This window comes from Anomaloglossus baeobatrachus, chromosome 1, assembly GCF_048569485.1.
Source record: "Anomaloglossus baeobatrachus isolate aAnoBae1 chromosome 1, aAnoBae1.hap1, whole genome shotgun sequence".
Lineage (NCBI taxonomy): Eukaryota > Metazoa > Chordata > Amphibia > Anura > Aromobatidae > Anomaloglossus > Anomaloglossus baeobatrachus.
In genome coordinates, this window is record NC_134353.1 from 706,006,955 (window position 1) to 706,023,063 (window position 16,109).

Genomic DNA, 16,109 nt, shown 5'->3' on the forward strand with positions numbered 1-16,109 from the left:
TAAGAAGAGTGGCACGCCATGCCTCAGCAGACAATAACTCCACTTGTGACCAGCATAAGACGTCGTTGTCAAGCTGTCATTGGGGCTCAAGGCCACATGACAAGTTATTGAGGGATTTACTTTTTGGGGGTATACCCACCTCTGTTGCTGGCTTTTGTGTCAAAATTGTTTGACATTAGGAAATAACCATTGCGCGCTTCTACTGAAATACTCTACATTCATGATAAAATATAACTGTTGCATGAAATTTTTACATTTTACATAAATCTCACCCAAAAGCCAAATATATCCCCAACTTTTTGTGTGTGATACATTATATTTAATATAATAAACATCAGAATCCATAGAGGTATCAGTTACCTTTGGGGTCTGCATTGGGGAAAAGTCTATTCCAGGGCACCTTGTTTTTGTGTGGCAAAGAAAGCAGGTAGTTTCTAGCTTTCAAATTGATTATACAGTTCAGATCCTCTTGAGAAGGTGATCCCAGGATTCCTGCAAAAGAAACAGATAAGTAAAAGGCTAAGCTCCGATACCTTTGGCTTAATCTTCTTGTATAGTTTTCCATTTGCCCTTACCGAGGATATGATTAAGTTGATCAAGGTAGTGCTTTCCTGGAAATATGGGTCGATTAGAAAGCATTTCTGCAAGAATGCAGCCAACTGACCAGATATCAATAGATTTGGTGTAACCCTAAAAAGAACAAAACAGACCTTTACAATACATCCCATTAAGCTGTAAACAGAAGCTTTTTTTGTACTCATTGCCCCAAAAAAGTAATGTAAACCAATTTTACATAGCCATTGTCTTCAAATATTAATAGTCTTGAGAGAATGTCATTTATGTCTAAAATTCAGCATAAACTTAAAGCACCACAGACAAATTGTGGCACATGTACTGAAACTATAAAACGTAGACTAGAGAATCGAAAATTGCTTCAGAGTCATTCAGGTGGTTGGGTTTGATAAATGGGGAGCTTGTTTAGATTGTCTGTGTATACAGGACTTTAGTCGAGATAAAAACTGACCATACCCCCAGATATTGATGGGTTTGGTCAACAATGTGTATGAAAACCATGGACAATTGATTGTCAGGAGAGTTAGGGGTCCAACAAGTCTGAATTTGGAATGCCGATCGTTTTTGTGACATTTAAAAAATTAAAACAATGGTCTTTATTTCACAAATCATAAATCAATTGTTCACATTAGCAACTCTGTAAGATCAGTGGAATCCGCTTCTTTCTTCTCCAGGACTGATCATTTATTTTCTAAGTTCTCAAATCACTGGAAAAAAACTGTATCCAGTGAAGACCAATTGTTCTATTACAGATCGATAGGAGGAAGGAGGAGCTCTGCCTCTAGTTCCTCTCTTCTCCTCATGTCATCAACATAGAATCTGATCTGCAGTAACTTCAATCTAGCTCACTAATGTAACAATCTGTCTTCCCTAAATCCAGATTGTACCCAGGAATTGAGGATTTTGAGAATGGAAGATATGACAATCGTAGTAGATAGCTCTGGTAAGCTACATTAAAAGTTGCTTATTTGTATGTGTACTATTTTATTAAATAAAAATTAAAACCAATGGCTACTGATAAATTAATCATCCCCAGTCATTTTATACAAGTGAAAAGAAATACAGCAGCTTCACACCAGTCAACGAGACATTTATACATGCAACTATGTTTAAAATGCAATTCAAGGACTACCTTGGAATTTAACATTATTTCTGGAGCTCTGTACCAACGAGTGGCCACATATTCTGTCAGAAATCCGGTGTGGTCGTGATCTGGGTCTGCAACACGTGCCAATCCAAAATCACAGATCTGTTAAAGCAAAAAAAATGTAAGTCTACTGTATTACTAAGCATTAAATACCAAACTCTGGAAGATAGGGGTTTCATGAGTGGATCACAATTTTCAATTTATATTGTACCTGCACCTAGTTTTTTGGGGGTTTTTTTGCAAGCATACTCAATTAAAAACAAAATATGGTATCACAGTACCCATAAAAGTCCAATACAATATAACCTTATTCAACTGTCATTAAAAAGAGAAAAAAGAAGGGAATTTTGTTTACTTACCGTAAATTCCTTTTCTTCTAGCTCCTATTGGGAGACCCAGACAATTGGGTGTATAGCTTCTGCCTCCGGAGGCCACACAAAGTATTACACTTTAAAAAGTGTAAGCCCTCCCCTCTGCCTATACACCCTCCCGTGCATCACGGGCTCATCAGTTTTGGTGCAAAAGCAGGAAGGAGGAAACTTATAAATTGGTCTAAGGTAAATTCAATCCGAAGGATGTTCGGAGAACTGAACCATGAACCAAAAGAACAATTCAACATGAACAACATGTGTACACAAAAGAACAAACAGCCCGAAGGGAACAGGGGCGGGTGCTGGGTCTCCCAATAGGAGCTAGAAGAAAAGGAATTTACGGTAAGTAAACAAAATTCCCTTCTTTGTCGCTCCATTGGGAGACCCAGACAATTGGGACGTCCAAAAGCAGTCCCTGGGTGGGTAAAAGAATACCTCGATAAAAAGAGCTGAAAAACGACCCCCTCTTACAGGTGGGCAACCGCCGCCTGAAGGACTCGCCTACCTAGACTGGCGTCTGCCGAAGCATAGGTATGCACCTGATAGTGTTTCGTGAAAGTGTGCAGACTAGACCAGGTAGCTGCCTGACACACCTGCTGAGCTGTAGCCCGGTGCCGCAATGCCCAGGACGCACCCACGGCTCTGGTAGAATGGGCTTTCAGCCCCAAAGGAAGCGGAAGCCCAGAAGAACGGTAGGCTTCAAGAATCGGTTCCTTGATCCACCGAGCCAAGGTTGACTTGGAAGCCTGCGAACCCTTACGCTGGCCAGCGACAAGGACAAAGAGCGCATCTGAACGGCGCAGGGGCGCCGTGCGAGACACGTAGAGCCGGAGTGCTCTCACCAGATCTAACGAGTGCAAATCCTTTTCACATTGGTGAACTGGATGAGGGCAAAATGAAGGTAAGGAGATATCCTGATTGAGATGAAAAGGGGATACCACCTTACGGAGAAATTCCGGGACCGGACGCAGAACCACCTTATCCTGGTGAAAAACCAGGAAGGGGGCTTTGCATGACAGCGCTGCCAGCTCCGACACTCTACGGAGCGATGTAACTGCCACTAGAAATGCCACCTTCTGCGAAAGACGTGATAAAGAGACATCCCGCAGCGGCTCGAAAGGTGGTTTCTGAAGAGCCGTTAGCACCCTGTTAAGATCCCAGGGTTCCAGCGGACGCTTGTAAGGTGGGACTATGTGGCAAACTCCTTGCAGGAACGTGCGGACCTGCGGAAGCCTAGCTAGACGCTTTTGAAAAAATACGGATAGCGCCGATACTTGTCCCTTGAGAGAGCCGAGAGACAAACCCTTGTCCATTCCGGATTGAAGGAATAAAAGAAAAGTGGGTAAGGCAAAGGGCCAGGGAGTAAAACCCTTATCAGAGCACCAGGATAAGAAGATCCTCCAAGATCTGTGATAGATCTTGGCGGACGTTGGTTTCCTGGCCTGTCTCATAGTGGCAATGACATCTTGAGATAACCCTGAGGACGCTAGGAGCCAGGACTCAATGGCCACACAGTCAGGTTGAGGGCCGCAGAATTCAGATGGAAAAACGGCCCTTGAGACAGCAAGTCTGGGCGGTCTGGGAGCGCCCACGGTTGACCCACCGTGAGGTGCCACAGATCCGGGTACCACGACCGCCTCGGCCAATCTGGGGCGACGAGAATGGCGTGACGACAGTCGGACCTGATTTTGCGCAGCACTCTGGGCAGCATCGCCAGAGGAGGAAATACATAGGGCAGTCGAAACTGCGACCAATCCTGAACTAATGCGTCCGCCGCCAGAGCTCTGTGATCTTGAGACCGGGCCATGAATGCCGGGACCTTGTTGTTGTGCCGTGACGCCATGAGATCGACGTCCGGCGTTCCCCAGCGGCGGCAGATCTCTCGAAACACGTCTGGGTGAAGAGACCATTCCCCCGCGTCCATGCCCTGTCGGCTGAGAAAATCTGCTTCCCAGTTTTCTACGCCCGGGATGTGAACTGCGGAGATGGTGGAAGCTGTGGCTTCCACCCACTGCAGAATTTGTCGGACTTCCTGGAAGGCTTGACGACTGCGAGTGCCTCCTTGGTGGTTGATGTATGCGACGGCAGTGGCGTTGTCCGACTGGATCCGGATCTGCCTGCCCTCCAGCCACCGATGAAAGGCCAATAGGGCTAGATACACTGCCCTTATCTCCAGAATATTGATCTGAAGGGATGACTCTCGGAGTCCAGGTTCCCTGAGCCCTGTGGTGGAGAAAAACCGCCCCCCACCCCCCAGGTGGGGGGTAGGAAGGATTTTCCCTGCGATAGAGAGTTGGGAAGGAGCCACCACTGAAGTGACGTCTTGGTTGCAAGGGAAAGAGAGACGTTCCTGTCGAGTGAAGTCGACCTCCTGTCCCATTTGCGGAGAATGTCCCACTGGAGTGGCCGCAGATGGAATTGTGCGAATGGCACTGCCTCCATCGCTGCCACCATCTTCCCCAGGAAGTGCATGAGGCGCCTCAAGGGGTGTGACTGACCCCGAAGAAGAGATTGCACCCCTGCCTGCAACGAAAGCTGTTTGTCCAGCGGTAGCATGACTACTGCTGACTGAGTATGAAACTCCATCCCAAGGTACGTCAGTGATTGGGTCGGTGTCAACTTGGATTTTGGGAAGTTGATGATCCACCCGAACTGCTGGAGAGTCGCCAGAGCGACTGTAAGGCTGTTTTGACTCGCCATCTGAGAGGGTGCCCTGACCAGAAGATCGTCTAAGTAGGGAATCACCGAGTGGCCCTGCGAGTGTAGGACCGCCACAACAGATGCCATGACCTTGGTGAACACCCGTGGGGCTGTCGCCAGGCCGAAAGGCAATGCCACGAACTGAAGGTGTTCGTCCCCGATGGCGAAACGCAAAAAGCGTTGATGTTCGGGTGCGATCGGCACATGGAGATAGGCATCCTTGATGTTGATCGATGCTAGGAAGTCTCCTTGTGACATCGAAGCGATGACAGAGCTGAGAGATTCCATCCGAAACAGTCTGGTGCTCACATGTCTGTTGAGCAGTTTGAGGTCCAGGACGGGACGGAATGAACCGTCCTTCTTTGGCACCACGAACAAGTTGGAGTAAAAGCCACGACCATGTTCCTGGAGGGGAACAGGGATCACAACTCCTTCTGTCTTCAGAGCGTTCACCGCCTGAAAAAGTGCATTGGCTCGCTCGGGGGGCGGAGATGTTCTGAAGAAACGAGTCGGGGGACGAGAGCTGAACTCTGTCCTGTAACCGTGAGACAGAATGTCTCTCACCCATCGGTCTTGAACATGTGGCCACCAGGCGTCGCAAAAGCGGGAGAGCCTGCCACCGACCGAGGATGCGGTTCGGGGATGCCGAGAGTCATGAGGCCGCCTTGGAAGCAGTGCCTCCTGCGGCCTTTTGGGGGCGTGACTTGGACCGCCACGCATAGGAGTTCCTCTGGCCTTTCTCCGGCCTGCTGGACGAAGAGGATTGGGGCTTGGCGGAGGGACGAAAGGACCGAAACCTCGATTGTATTTTCCGTTGCTGAGGTCTCTTTGGTTTGGACTGGGGTAAGGAGGAGTCCTTTCCCTTGGATTCCTTAATAATCTCATCCAATCGTTCACCAAACAAGCGGTCGCCAGCAAACGGCAAACCGGTTAAGAACCTCTTGGAAGCAGAGTCTGCCTTCCATTCGCGCAGCCACATGGCCCTGCGGACTGCCACAGAATTAGCGGATGCCACCGCTGTACGGCTAGCAGAGTCTAAAACTGCGTTCATGGCGTAGGAAGAAAAAGCTGACGCCTGAGAAGTCAAAGACGCAACCTGCGGAGCAGAATTACGTGTGACCACATTAATCTCAGCCAGACAAGCTGAGATAGCTTGGAGTGCCCACACAAAGGCCGGGGCAAAAGACGCGCCCGTGGCTTCATAGATGGATTTGACCAGGAGCTCTATCTGCCTGTCAGTGGCATCCTTTAGCGATGATCCATCTGCAATCGATACCACATATCTAGCCGCCAATCTAGAGACTGGGGGATCCACCTTGGGACATTGAGCCCAGCCCTTGACAACGTCAGAGGGGAAGGGGTAACGTGTGTCAGTGAGGCGCTTAGTAAAGCGCTTGTCCGGAACCGCTCTGGGCTTCTGGACAGCATGTCTGAAGTTAGAGTGATCGAAAAACGCACTCAGTGTACGTTTAGGGAACCGAAACTGGTGTTTCTCCTGCTGAGAAGTCGACTCCTCTACAGGTGGCGGCGGGGGAGAGATATCTAACACCTGGTTGATGGACGAGATAAGGTCATTTACTATGGCGTCCCCTTCAGGTGTATCAAGATTGAGAGCAACGTCAGTGTCATAGCACTGAGCTGCGACGTCCGCCTCGTCCTCCAGAGAGTCCTCACGGTGGGAACCTGAGCAGCGTGAAGAAGTCGGGGAAGACTCCCAGCGGGCCCGCTTAGCCGGTCTGGGACTGTGGTCCGGGCCGGAGTCCTCCACGTGAGACCTAGGGCCCCCCCTGGGAACGTGCTGCAGCGCGGACAGAGAGGGGCCTGGGGGTGAAGATCCAACAGGGCACGGGGCCTGTGTAGGGATCGGTCTGGACTGCAAAGCTTCCAGCAGCTTGGCAGACCATTTGTCCATGGACTGAGCCACGGATTGTGAGAGTGACTCAGAAAGTTTTTCAGCAAAGACTGCAAACTCTGTCCCTGCCGCCTGGACAGGTAGAGCAACGGATTCTACCTGAGCCGAGGGGCCCACTAGTGACCGAGGCTCCGGTTGTGGAAGTTAAACAGGGGTTGAGCATTGCTCACAGTGAGGGTAGGTGGAACCCGCAGGTAAGTTAGCCGCACAAGAGGTACAGGTCGCAAAATAACCCTGTGTTTTGGCCCTCTTGCTCCTTGTGGACGACATGCTGTTGTCTCCTAGGAGAGTGATCACTGAGGGTATATGGGAACAGGTATATAGCCCGACCGAACAGAAATATATAAATACATATAGTATCTATTCCGGCACCCTAAGGGGACCAGCACCGGGTGACCGGTGTGGCTTACCGACCGCTAAAAAGCGGAGTGTGTGTCCTCCAGATTCCCTGCCTTAGGTCTCCCAGCGTTGCAGAGCTCTTTCCAGGAAAACTTCCACAGGCAGAGTGCCAAAAAAATGGCTGCCGGAGCTCTTAGGGGAGGAGAGAAGCCGTGGGCGGCGTTAGAAAAGTGCGGGAATCTGGAGTCCCCACAGTGATCAGTGAGGGGGGGAGGAACATACAGGATGCCCTGGCCCTCACAGCCGACGTCAGGTCGGCAGTCCCGCCCTTATCCCTGATATGCAAATAAGAAAGCCGCGGAGACACCATCACGTGTTTCTCAACGCTGGCAGGAAACTAGCCAGGTCTTTCACCGGGAAGGAACAACCACGGGAAGGGCAGTCTCCAGTCAAGGAGACCACCTATACCAAACATGGTATCCATCCACAGACAGCCGTTTCGGGGTATTTGCCCCTCATCAGTGTGGAGTAGGAATCTGGCTAGTGGGGGCAATGCCTAGTATAAGACTACTTAAGCAAGCATTGTTGACCTTAGGGAGATCAACATATCCACTGCGGAGACACCATCACGTGTTTCTCTTTTTTTTCGCAGTGATTCTAGAGCATTGCCCCCTGGGAAGTATGCAAATAAGAAATCTGATAGACAGGTCCGGGGGCGGGAGTTTTGCTACTGGGCCACAATTGAAGCCGGGGCCTAAATTTAACACCGCGGCCGACAAGCAGGCGCGGTCGGCGCGGAAGTCCGCCGGCCGTCACAAATAAGCAGCTGCTGCAGCGTCCGGGATGTAGGCGCTCCATGCACATCCCCCATGGGGGTACAGAGTACCTTAGTGATGCAGGGCCCGGTCCCTGAGGATTAACCAACTCCTGTCTGACAGATTCCCCCAGGGGCTGCGGAGGGAGCACGGTCCCAGTGACTGGATGACCGCTCAGGATCCCACTTCTCCCAGAGCCGCAAAGGGATGGTGAAGGAGACGGCATGAGGCTCCTGCCTTTGTACCCGCAATGGGTACCTCAACCTTAACAGCACCGCCGACTTAGTGGGGTGAGACGGGAACATGCCGGGGGCCCCGTGGGAGCCCACTTTTCTTCCAACCGATATAACTAAATGAGAAGCTGAGTGGGTGTGTGCCTCCTTCCACACAAAGCATAAAACTGAGGAGCCCGTGATGCACGGGAGGGTGTATAGGCAGAGGGGAGGGGTTACACTTTTTAAAGTGTAATACTTTGTGTGGCCTCCGGAGGCAGAAGCTATACCCCCAGTTGTCTGGGTCTCCCAATGGAGCGACAAAGAAAAGGGAAAAAAAAGTCAACTGTAGGCATTAAGAAAAAAAACAAACTATGCACTTCCCCCTAAAGACTTGCAAGAGCAATAGAAACTTTCATGCATTTCAAAGTTCAAAGGAATCTGTCACCAGGGTTTTTGCTCCCCCATCTGAGAGCAGCATAATGTAGAGACAGAGCCTCTGATTCCAGCGATGTGTCACTTACTGAGCTGTTTGCCATCATTTTGATAAAATGAATGATTTCTCTGTAGCAGATCTAGCAGTTATACAGAGCTCATGAATATGCTGGACTACCTGGCAGCACACCAAGTAGTCCTCTAATGACAATGTACTGCTGATTATACAGTGATTTTACCAAAACTACACTAAGCTGCCCAGTAAGTGACACCACTAGAATTGGAATCTGTAAATAGGCCTATTACTTTCAAACCACTGAAATACATGCTCTACTAATAGGAGCTGTTTACTCATATGATGAAAGTCTGCAGTCACAGTCCTAGTGTGACTGGATCCTTACAGCATGCACACCACACAAGGTGAGGATTCTCTGGTGTCACTGGTGAGGGTGAATGCTCATGTGACGGCAAGTATGTAACTTGCATACTTATGGCCACATTCTGACTAGACCAGCTTCATTTGTACAGAGTGAGGCAGAGCATGTCTAGTATGCAAATTGTATATGTGCTGTCACATGATCAGCTATCACCAGCGAATCCAGACAGTGTACGGGGCACACACTGCAAGCAATGAGAAGTCAGCAGTCTCATTACTTTCATCTGAAGATCAAGAAACCCAAACTACACACCTCCAAAAGCCCACGTGAAGTCAAGCTAGATAGTTTACCAAATGGTAAGAAATGCTTTCATAAGGAAAATGGAGAACCATCACCCTCCTATACAAGCAGTGGAGGAGAGTTGAACAGAGTTTGCCTACAACACTGGATGAAAAGACTGCCTTATTTATACTACCATAAAAAAAAAAAAAAAAAAAAACACCACATACTACACACCTTGAGATCACAGGTAGTGTTAAGAAGCAAATTTGATGGTTTAAGATCACGATGTAAAACATTGGCTGAATGAATGTACTTCAGGCCTCTCAGAATTTGGTACAGAAAATAACAAATGTGGTCATTGCTAAGGTGCTGGGTCTTCAAGAGTTTGTACAGATCGGTTTCCATAAGGTCCTGAACGATGTACCTGAATATATTAATGTAAGGTAAAATGGTGCTTTTTCTGTTGCCCAAGTAAAATTAATGACATTTTGAAAAATAGGAGAGCCACATGTCTCAAACCGCTATTTAAAACGGGCTGTCGTATCACACACAACCCCTTACATAATATGGCCCCTAGGAGCATTGCTGATCCAGCACACTGCTGACCTAGTAGGAAAAAGCCACAGCCATACAGGTCCTTCACCAGGAGAGAAAACAGCATTACATGGCAGCAAGTCAGATGATGGCCATTCTTATAATAGAAGGACAAAGCCAAACGACATTGACATAGCTAATCTTCAAGAGACATTCCCTAAAGGCCACGTCACACTAAGCAACATCGCTAGCAACATCGCTGCTGAGGCACGACTTTTGTGACGTAGCAGCGATGTTGCTAGTGATGTTACTGTGTGTGACATCCAGCAACAACCTGGCCCCTGCTGTGAGGTCATTGGTTGTTGCTGAATGTCCTGGGCCATTTTTTAGTTGTTGCTGTCCCGCTGTGAAGCGCACATCGCTGTGTGTGACAGCGACAGAGCAACAACTAAATGTGCAGGCAGCAGGAGCCGGCTTCTGTGGACGCTGGTAACCAATGTAAATATCGGATAACCAAGAAGCCCTTTCCTTGGTTACCCGATATTTACCTTCGTTACCGGCGTCTGACGCTCTCACGCTGTCAGTGCCGGCTCCCTGCTCACATAGCCAGACTACACATCGGGTAATTAACCCGATGTGTACTGTGGCTAGGAGTGCAGGGAGCCAGCGCTAAGCGGTGTGCGCTGGTAACCAAGGTAAATATCGGGTTGGTTACCCGATATTTACCTTATTTACCAAGGGCAACATCGCTTCCACACGTCGCTGCTGGCTGGGGGCCGGTCACTGATTGCTGGTGAGATCTGTCTGACAGCTCACGAGCAACCCGTGTAGCGACGCTCCAGCGATTTCCTGCCAGGTGAGGTTGCTGGTGGGATCGCTGGAGCGTCGCTTAGTGTGACGGTACCTTAAAAGTAATGTTCTAGGGCTTACTTAAAGTATTCCTTTAATCTGGTCTGCTCGGTTTCAGGGTGTGGGCAGCTTGGATTGCATGCTTATGCTGAATGGTTTCCTACTTATTCTGTGTATCAAATCCTAAATGTCTAAAGAAATACTAATCACCAGTCTGCGGCTGCACTTTTTATTGAAGAGCAGAGTGGGCCGCCTCAGACTGGTGAACGTCCTAAACACTACCTATACACAAAGGAGGACTCAGGTATCCCTATTGGGTCTGACATTTAAGGTTGTGGGATCTCAGCATACAGAGTGGGATTCTACATGTCCACAATATGACGGACATAGTGCAAAGAACAAGCTCTCGCGTTAACTCAGCTTAGTAAAGTACGCGGCAGATTTGGTTAGTGTAAAGAACAAAAATCTGGCTCGTTCACAGTGAAGAGGGCTGAGAAGGGAAGTGGGATCCCACAACGCAGAATTTTAGACCCGATTGTTAGAAAGTCAGGTCCTTCAGACAGATATTAGGGACACTTGGGACTTCCTGTTAATAGGCGTTTAGAAAAATTATTAAATCTGAGGTTGCTCATTTTTTGTGTTATCCAGTCTAAATCCATAAGTCTGCAGCCAACCAATGTGACTGCAGTTATAAAAACTCAAATATTGCATGTACAGTGTGCTGTGAGGATTTGCCGGTTCAGAGCTGTGAATGGCAGTCATGTAGCCACAAGTATGGGATATGCACACTCCCAGACAAAATCCAACTAGAGAGCGGTGGCCTTGCTCAATACACTTGCATTGTGCAAGGCCGCGCCCCTCCCTCCTAGTCGGAGTCTGGCCAGGAGTATGCATATTGCATACTCGCAGCCACGTGACTGCCATTCCTGGCACTAAAACAGGAGGGCACGCCACCCTCAAACTCCGGTGCAAGTGGAAAGCAGTCCAAGAAAGAAGAAAAACAACCCAGCATGGCTTGAAGCGGCTGCATTGAATATCCCACTACGGAGAGTAAGAGACTGCCTCAGTCATGGTATGCTGAATACTAAAATTGCATTCTATGACTTCTTTTGTTTACACAAAACTATCATGTAATTAAAAATATTAATTCAGAATTAAAATTTCCTATCACTGGATGCACAAAGTTCCCCAAGTTGCAACACAAAATACTGTGTAGACAAATATATGATTCGGTGTGCGACAAATTCAGACCTTGATTCTAAGGCTATGTTCGCACTAGATAAAGGATTTTTCTTAGGAAATTTCTTGAGTGAAGGATTAGCACACCTGCATAAAAAAACGCACCGAAAAACGCATGCGTTTTTACCGCGTTTCGGTGCATTTTTTTGCAGGTTGGTCCCTGCGTTTTTTAATGCTTTAATAGCAATAAATAATATAAATAGATGGATAAATAGATAGATGGATAGAAAGATAAATCGATAATCAATAGCTAGAGGACAGATCAATCAATAGAGTCCCTGTGAGGACACAGCGCAGTTCTCGCGAGCAGTAATGTGTTCACATTACCTATCGTGAGAAATGACCTGTAGTTACCCCTGCAGCATCGCTCACTGAACAAGGCTGCATTGAGTATGTGTCAGAGGGGGCTTTTTTTGTTATTTTAAATAAAAGGATTTTTCGGTGTGTCGTTTATTCACTTTACTTACAGGCTATCATGGAAGCTGTCTCAGACGCTGCCATGATTAAGCTAGGACTTAGTGGCAGCGATGCGCTGCCATTAACTCGTTATTACCCCAATTGCCACCGCATCACTTTTTTCGTTTTTAATATGTGCGTTTGATTTCTATGTGCATTCTATATGTCTGTGTGTGAGTGTGATCTGTGAGCGTGATCTGTGTGTGTTTACTCTCTACTCAACTTCCTCTTCCTGTCCTAATGACATAACTTCCCTGCAAAACACAGGGCAGTGATGAACATTATGTCCCAAAAAACGCAAAATAACGCAGGAAGACGCAATGAAACGCACATAACTTGCTACCTGCATTATTCCCTGCGCTATTTCATGATTACATTACAGTCAATGGAGTGAAATAACGCTGCTACCTGCAGAAAAGTAGTGACATGCTCATTCTTTTTCTTAAGAAAATCTACAGAAAGAATTTTCTGGAGAAAAAAAAAAAACAGTGTGCGCACAAGCTAATTTTTTTCCAAGGTTTTGCTGGGGAATGTCTGCAGGAAGGTTACAACCATTTTCTCAAGAAATTTCTGCAGCAAAAACAAAACAAAAAAAAACAAAAAAACGCGGGTAAAAATGCAGTGTGCACACAGGATCTAATGCAAGAAAACCCCATAATAATACCATCACATATTAAACCTCTATTCAGAGTACATTCAAATGAAGGTAAAAAATAAATTTGTCAGCAGCAAATGTAATAAAGGATACACATCTTTCATCTGCTCAATGGTCGGGGCTCGAATAATGTCATTTATCCCAATAATATTCTCATGCTTAAAGCGCAGAAGGATTTTGATCTCCCTCAATGTTCTCTGGCAATACGTCTGATGCTCAAAGGGGCTGATTTTCTTGATAGCAACTCGTACTTTGTTCACGTTGTCATATGCAGAACTAAAAGAGGGAAAAAAAAAAATAAATAAATGAAATGTTAATTTTTCAGAAAAATTTAATACATTTAAGCAAAATTTAATACATTTCAAACATCTAAACACTTAAAAGGGAAAAATAATTGCTGCATACATCATACTGTAAATGTATTCAATGACTTTTAAGCATTTTAACATTAGGAATATGAAGTTGACATGTGCTTTACAGTCAAGTTTTGATAACGGAAGGCAAGAATAATTGGAAGTATGGACATAAGTATGATCGGAAAACCAACTATCTGCTGCCCTAGTATAAGAAGTGTAGCAGAATCCTGGATTTACTTTTAGGCCTCATTCAAAGGTCTATTTGCACATACACATATTTGCACTGGTAATATTTCGATGGATAGAACAGATACATTATTTTAGCCAATGGCGCTATTCAGGTTTCCTTGCGGACCAAGTATCCGCCAAAACAAAAAAATACACGCTTCCTTTTTCTTATACTAATGAATCACCACCACCCATATAAGTCGTGAAACCCATATATCTAATGGTTTATTGCAATGTTGTAGGCCAATTATACTGTTTTTACAGCCAAATTGGTTCAGAGATGCAAACAGCTGAACGTAATTACAGTATTCAGATTTTAAAACGCACTTTTACTCCAAAAAGTTAGGAGTAAAATGAGGGGTGCATCTTAAAATTTGAATGTAGCTTACCGGAGGGGTGGAGAATGGGTGCCGTGTTGGCTGCAGTGGGGGCTGTGTGGAGCAGGGCGGTGTGGCAGGTGAGGTGCTCTGTCGGCGGTGCTGGCTGCTGTGTGGAGAAGAGCGGTGTGGCAGGTGAGGTGCTCTGTCGGCGGTGCTGGCTGCTGTGTGGAGAAGAGCGGTGTGGCAGGTGAGGTGCTCTGTCGGCGGTGCTGGCTGCTGTGTGGAGAAGAGCGGTGTGGCAGGTGAGGTGCTCTGTCGGCAGTGCTGGCTGCTGTGTGGAGAAGAGCGGTGTGGCAGGTGAGGTGCTCTGTCGGCAGTGCTGGCTGCTGTGTGGAGAAGAGCGGTGTGGCAGGTGAGGTGCTCTGTCGGCGGTGCTGGCTGCTGTGTGGAGAAGAGCGGTGTGGCAGGTGAGGTGCTCTGTCGGCAGTGCTGGCTGCTGTGTGGAGAAGAGCGGTGTGGCAGGTGAGGTGCTCTGTCGGCGGTGCTGGCTGCTGTGCGGAGCAGGGCGGTGCGGCAGGTGAGGTGCTCTGTCGGCGGTGCTGGCTGCTGAGTGGAGCAGGGCAGTGCTGCGGGCGAGATACTCTGTCGGCAGTGCGATACGTGTGCAGATTGAGCGCTCTGCTCAAGATCTCATCAGCGCTCGCGCCACCTCCGGACCTTTTATCTCCCTGCAGCGGACTTAAGGAAAATGGTGCCCAAAGGTGGTGTCTTATAATCCAGTGTGTCTTATAAAATGAAAAATACGGTAATTTTGTAGTGCTGATAAATAATGATGCTTAGATTTGCTGATTGGCTCTAGTTTTCAAGATCCAGAGCAGTTCGCAGTTACTTGTGACACCTTATATAGGTTTATAGAAAAATTGCATCTATTTCATCATTTTTATTATTGCATAGCTAGTAGCTAGTCTATTACAGCATCTATTTAGTCTATTGAGCCTTCGGTATTGTCACCTTAGTGAGACAAATCAAAAAACATGTCATCTCCGACTACGCAAACCTAATTAATGATGCATCGCCTACGGTTATAAGTGCTCTGGGTAAGTGCTCACACGACTGTCCCATTCCTTTCCATTTTTTTGCAGACCAACTGATAAGACCATCTTTTTCTATGTGTTTTGTGTAAACGGATGGCACACGTGTGCCACCTGTGTCCAATCCGTTATTTTGGAAAATGTCCTATTCTGTTCCGCAAATTGTGGACCAATAGAAGTTAATGGGTCCACAAAAAAACGGAAGCCACACGGATGGCCTTGGTAGATGCTAGACTATATGGGCTCCTTCCAGGTATGAGTCATTTCTGTCACATGAAAAGGGCGTGTTAAAAATGCAGCCTATACAGTCTAGCATCTACCAAGACTAGGCAGGCAGACCGGGGGTGGGAATAGATCAAACCCAACCCACATATTCCCACCCCTATTGCGCCTGTCAATCAAATAGCAGTGCATTGCAGGGGCTTTAGACTGTTCACAAACCGCATCTTTTCTTAACCACAAAACGCATCAAAAAACGCATGTGTTTTTGACGCATTTTTACCGCATTTTGCCCAATGCATATCAGTAAAATCTATTGCCTGGAAGGGCTCAAAAAATGCTGGCTAAGACGCAAAAATAATTGACATGCTACATCTTCAAAAACCAGCAAAAAATAAAATAAAAAAAAAAAAGATGCACTGTGTAGACCGCAAAATAGAAATCTCAGACTTTGCTGGGAGAAGGAAATGAATGCATTTAGGGGCATCTTTGTGACCTCAAAAATACACCAAAACCGCTGTAAAAGATGCAGTGTGTGAACACCCCTTTACTTGCACATATTTCTGAAATCAAACATCCAATCTCAGAACAAAAGCTATGCTTACACTCAGCATCCTAGCACTAGTATAGCACTGGCTTTACTTTATATGCCCATGCTGTTCTCCATGGGCTTTTAATCTGGTATATAAAGATAACCTATGGTCAGAAAACGTACAAGCTGTCTGCATTGCCAACTTGATGGGAAGCACTGTATGATCCGGCATGTAGGCAAGAGAGGCCTGCTTATGCCACACACAAGAGGGCTTTAGAGCACAGGGAAGAGGCGGAAAGGACATAGCAAGGACATAAATCACGCCTCTGTGGGGGTGATCTTGGCATAACTGGCAAGACTGCAGAGCGATGAGCGCACAACTCTTGGTCTAGTCAAGGTCATTAGCATAGGTGGCCCCACAATATCAGAGCGTTTGTCAAAATGTAGGGAACCTTGACTAAGATATG

The 16,109-nt window shown here is 47.0% G+C and overlaps 1 protein-coding gene across 1 annotated transcript in view; it reads right to left on the minus strand.

The window, feature by feature from the left end:
* MAPK1 (mitogen-activated protein kinase 1) overlaps positions 1-16,109 on the minus strand; it is a 107,846-nt gene that overhangs the window by 38,791 nt on the left and 52,946 nt on the right. The window contains exons 2-6 of the mRNA XM_075321205.1: positions 12,990-13,172; positions 9,398-9,587; positions 1,706-1,822; positions 576-690; positions 361-492 (exon numbers count right to left, since the gene is read on the minus strand). Coding sequence (XP_075177320.1) covers positions 361-492; positions 576-690; positions 1,706-1,822; positions 9,398-9,587; positions 12,990-13,172 — 737 coding nt within the window. The remainder of the gene's footprint in view (positions 1-360; positions 493-575; positions 691-1,705; positions 1,823-9,397; positions 9,588-12,989; positions 13,173-16,109) is intronic.